Genomic DNA, 5,131 nt, shown 5'->3' on the forward strand with positions numbered 1-5,131 from the left:
ATATATATATATATATTTGTAAATGATGGGGCTGATCGTTAACAATATATATATATGCATATATATGAGTATTCAATATTACGACTATTGAATTGATAAATATAAATAATTAATAGGTTGTTACAGGTCATAAGAACACTGGTCGTTATACCACCAACGCTTTTGAATTTGACTCACCTTGAATCTTTATGTTTAGTCTATTTGGAATTTAGTTTAGGCTCAGTTCGATGCGGGCATATGATGTTGGGGTCCTGGTTTATGTACAGATGCACTTGATAGGGCTTCATTTTGTTGGTGTTTAGTCCAATCACAATTTTCAAGGCTCGGTTATTCAATATTATTATTATTCTCTTGAAATGGAAATTTGATATACCACATGAAAGTATTAATTAGGATGGTAAAATTGATGCTAAACATAAAATATGTTAAAAAAATATTAAAATCATAAGCACAAATTTACATGCATAGGGATTCGAAATGATTATCCGAAGACAAAATAAGATACAGAAGCATCTTTAAATGTAATGATTTTTCCACGAAATAACATTTAATATTACTTAAGCGATTTCCTATGCCCATCAGGCCTGAGGCAATATGGAAATGTTTAAACGAGCTTTCTGCATTCTGTCACAACTCATTTCGTTATTATTCAGATTAACAACAGGACACATTCATAATCAAAAGACATTTTACTTTAATTTGTCTCAATCTTGACAATAGACAATGATGATTTAATAACCAATGAAAAACACTGTTCTTTTATATCTTTCAATACTTCCTATCTTTAATATTAAAGAAGTTTATTACTATATATTTACATTTTCTACTGAACTTGGACTCAATATACCTACTTAACATTTTAAAGATTATTTTTCAATGAAAATTTTAGTTGGCGTATGAATACATCAGCTTATTATCAACCTGATTACTCTGTTATTCCGCGGAGCGCGGGAAGTAGTTTAATTCATAGATTGTTTTCAATTTGTTTATTTTTTGTCAGAAGTATTCAATTAAATTCAAAAAATAATTTACATCTTAATTTGCTTATTGATCTTACCAGGACGACGACTCACAGTGAGTTATGACGTCATAAGTTTTGATACCTTCCGTGGTGGTAGACTTGCACAAGACCGATATTTTAGAAATTATCCAAACAAATATCAATATCGCTCTGAATGTAAATATAAGGATAGAATCCCATTTTGTTGAGGTTTAAGGGGTATAAACCTCATAAACCTCAACAAAGCGGAATTCAATCCTTAAGAGTTATACAATTTTAAGGCAGATATCATTATTTCTCATTACATTTGTATGGATTTAAAGTTTTCAAGCAGGAGCCCAGCAGAATAATTAAGATAACCAATTTAAAATCGAGGGTGAAAAATGAGGCTCGCGTGCGTTCATGTTTACTGTCCTAGATTGCAATTTAGAACACAAAAAATGATTGATTAACAAATGAAAAATGATAAAACAAAATTATATTCTGCCTATGCCATTTTTTTATGTTTACTTAGATGCGAAATTCGTTTCCACGACAAGAGGGAGAAACGTGGGCTACGATTTGTTGATCAGATGGTTGCCTTGCCCTCCATGCAATTCCCATGGCACGTGTCTCAGGCTTTTGAGGACAAGTGAAATGAACATTCGACGATGGTGCATAAGGTGTATTTTGACGTGCACACTTAAAAGAGAACGACTGCGTTCAACAGCAAGGAACCGGAAGATCGAACTGAAACTTGTTCATTCGGATAAACCGGTCAGCACTTCTTCTTTTAGAGGTTATACGAGTTCTAGATTTGAGACACAACCAACGAAGCAGCTGCGGATTGACAAGACACGCCTACGCGAAAATGTTCAACGTGAAAAAAGGAAGACCGACAGTTTCGAACAACAAAGGGAAGATAAGGTAGCCAAAATGAAAATAAATGTCAACAGTGCTGAGAAACGAGGGCAACAAAGCAAAGAAAAATATACAGAAAATACCAGCAATGTCGTCGAGAAACTAAGTGATAACAGTGCGGACAAATCTTACCGTTCAGCGGAAAGTTCGAGGAAAGGGATAGATAGTGATGAAAGGGACACTTTAGGCATGGAAAGTACAGACAACTATCAGCAAAAGCAAATAGATAGCATTGAAGGTGATACCAATAATGTTGCCAGGCCAGTATTGAGTTCTACGTCTGTCAAGAGATCTGAATCGGATAATGATACTACGAAAAGAGGTTCAACTTCAGACAAGAGATCTAAATCTGATAATGAAAGTAAAGAAAGAGGTTCAACCTCAGACAAGGGATCTAAGTCTGATAATGGAAGTAATGATAGAGGTTCAACTTCAGACAAGAGATCTGAATCTGATAATGAAAGTAAAGAAAGAGGTTCAACCTCAGACAAGGGATCTAAATCTGACAATGGAAATAATGAAAGAGGTTCAACTTCAGACAAGAGATCTAAATCTGATAATGAAAATAAAGAAAGAGGTTCAACCTCAGACAAGGGATCTAAATCTGATAATGGAAGTAATGAAAGAGGTTCAACTTCAGACAAGGGATCTAAATCTGATAATGGAAGTAATGAAAGAGGTTCAACTTCAGACACGGGATCTAAATCTGATAATGGAAATAATAAAAGAGGTTCAACTTCAGACAAGAGATCTAAATCTGATAATGAAAGTAAAGAAAGAGGTTCAACCTCAGACAAGGGATCTAAGTCTGATAATGGAAGTAATGATAGAGGTTCAACTTCAGACAAGAGATCTGAATCTGATAATGAAAGTAAAGAAAGAGGTTCAACCTCAGACACGGGATCTAAATCTGATAATGGAAATAATGAAAGAGGTTCAACTTCAGACAAGAGATCTAAATCTGATAATGAAAGTAAAGAAAGAGGTTCAACCTCAGACAAGGGATCTAAATCTGATAATGAAAATAATGAAAGAGGTTCAACTTCAGACAAGAGATCTAAATCTGATAATGAAAATAAAGAAAGAGGTTCAACCTCAGACAAGGGATCTAAATCTGATAATGGAAGTAATGAAAGAGGTTCAACTTCAGACAAGGGATCTAAATCTTATAATGGAAGTAATGAAAGAGGTTCAACTTCAGACAAGGGATCTAAATCTGATAATGGAAATAATAAAAGAGGTTCAACTTCAGACAAGGGATCTAAATCTGATAATGAAAGTAAAGAAAGAGGTTCAACCTCAGACAAGGGATCTAAATCTGATAATGAAACTAATGAAAGAGGTTCAACTTCAGACAAGAGATCTAAATCTGATAATGAAAATAAAGAAAGAGGTTCAACCTCAGACAAGGGATCTAAATCTGATAATGGAAGTAATGAAAGAGGTCCAACTTCAGACAAGGGATCTAAATCTGATAATGGAAGTAATGAAAGAGGTTCAACTTCAGACACGGGATCTAAATCTGATAATGGAAATAATAAAAGAGGTTCAACTTCAGACAAGGGATCTAAATCTGATAATGAAAGTAAAGAAAGAGGTTCAACCTCAGACAAGGGATCTAAATCTGATAATGAAACTAATGAAAGAGATTCAAATTCAGACGAGGGATCTGAACATGACAGTGAAAGTATAGAAAGAGGTTCAACATCAGACAAGGGTTCTAACTTTATAAGTGACAGTACAGAACAGGGTTCAACACCAGAAAAAGGATCTAGATCTGACAAAGACAGTACAGAAAAGGCTTCAACATCAGACAACGGATCTAAATCTGACAGAGATAGTGGAGAGCAGGATTCAGCATCAGACAACATATCTAAATCTGACGGTGACAGTGCAGAACTGGATTCAACATCAGACAAAGGATCTAAATCTGACAGAGACAGTGGAGAACAGGGTTCAACATCAGACGTTTTAGGATCTAATTCTAATGATGATAGTAATGAAACAGGTTCAACCACAGACGACGAAGGATCTCAATCTGGAGGTGAAAGTAAAGAAAAGCGTTCAACATCAGACGAAGGATCAAATTCTGACGGTGACAGTACAGATCAGGGTTCAACATCAGACAAAGGATCTAAATCTGATAAAGACAGTGCAGACGAAGGATCTAATTCTGACGGTGATAGTACGGAAACAGGTTCATCATCAGACGAAGGATCCAAATCTGACAGTGAGAGTACGGAAAATGGTTCAACATCAGACAAGGATTCAAAATCTGGCAGTGATAGTAAAACGAGTTCAACATCAGACGAAGGAGCTAGCTCTGGCGGTGAAAGCAAAGAAAGTGATTTCTCTTCAGATCAAGGATATAGTGCTGAAAGTAATGGTACAGAAAATGGTTCTCCATCTGACAAGCAATCAAAGTCTGACAACATTAGTGTTGAAAACAAAAGTTTTACTCAAGATGCAGGATCTGGAAAGTCTTCTGCAGAGAGTAGTTTAAGATCAGAGGGTGATTCTAAGCAGAAAAAGGCTGATACCGCGGCAGATTCTACACCAGGTAAACGCTCCCAGTCTGACGGTGAAAGTTCAAAAGGCAGATTGAGATCTAACGAATACTCTAAGAGCACGGACAAACATAGTAAAACCCTGCCTGATAGTCATGAAAGATTTACTGAAAATGCAAAGAGGAAGTCTCCATCAGATCTTGCTAGACGTAGACACGAGTTCACTAAGGCCGAAAAACTTAAACCTCACATGGCGAGTACAGAGAGAAAGCAAAACAAATATCAAGACAGCAAGAAAATTGAACCGAGAAGATTTTTAACGAGCTTTATGAGAAACCTCCGAAAATCTAGATCAGACATTCTGAAAGTCATTCGATTACGTGATGGAAATTTTCAGCGGCTAGTTGATGGAAGCGGGGAAAATATTGGATACAACAACGGTAGGGGACGTGTCGGAATCTCGAGCACAGAAGCTATTGGACACCGTGGGTTTTTCAGGTGAGTAGATAAAGTGTGTCATTAGGTGAGGATATACAGTACAGAGTTAGATCAGGGGAATAGATACAGTAGTGCAGTCAATACTTCCGTATTAAACTCAACAATATCATAGCTTTAGAGGTACAAAGGAAAATATATACCCGTCATATTTGGCATTGTGTATTGCTGTAATCCCTTCTGATATCAGTTATATAGTATCACACAGTTATTTAAAACAATTAACTAC

The 5,131-nt window shown here is 35.9% G+C and overlaps 1 protein-coding gene across 1 annotated transcript; it reads left to right on the forward strand.

The window, feature by feature from the left end:
- Positions 1-1,636: 1,636 nt before the first annotated feature.
- LOC110445449 (uncharacterized protein DDB_G0290685-like) lies at positions 1,637-4,909 on the forward strand. Its single transcript, XM_021490088.1, has one exon. It carries the CDS (start codon positions 1,637-1,639, stop codon positions 4,907-4,909), a length of 3,273 nt encoding a protein of 1,090 aa, XP_021345763.1.
- Positions 4,910-5,131: the final 222 nt, after the last annotated feature.

This window comes from Mizuhopecten yessoensis, unplaced genomic scaffold, assembly GCF_002113885.1.
Source record: "Mizuhopecten yessoensis strain PY_sf001 unplaced genomic scaffold, ASM211388v2 scaffold2307, whole genome shotgun sequence".
NCBI classification, from domain to species: Eukaryota; Metazoa; Mollusca; class Bivalvia; order Pectinida; family Pectinidae; genus Mizuhopecten; species Mizuhopecten yessoensis.

Bases quoted from the DNA above. Each gene is read 5' to 3' on its own strand.
- LOC110445449 (XM_021490088.1), top strand. From the start codon at position 1,637: ATGAACATTCGACGATGGTGCATAAGGTGTATTTTGACGTGCACACTT.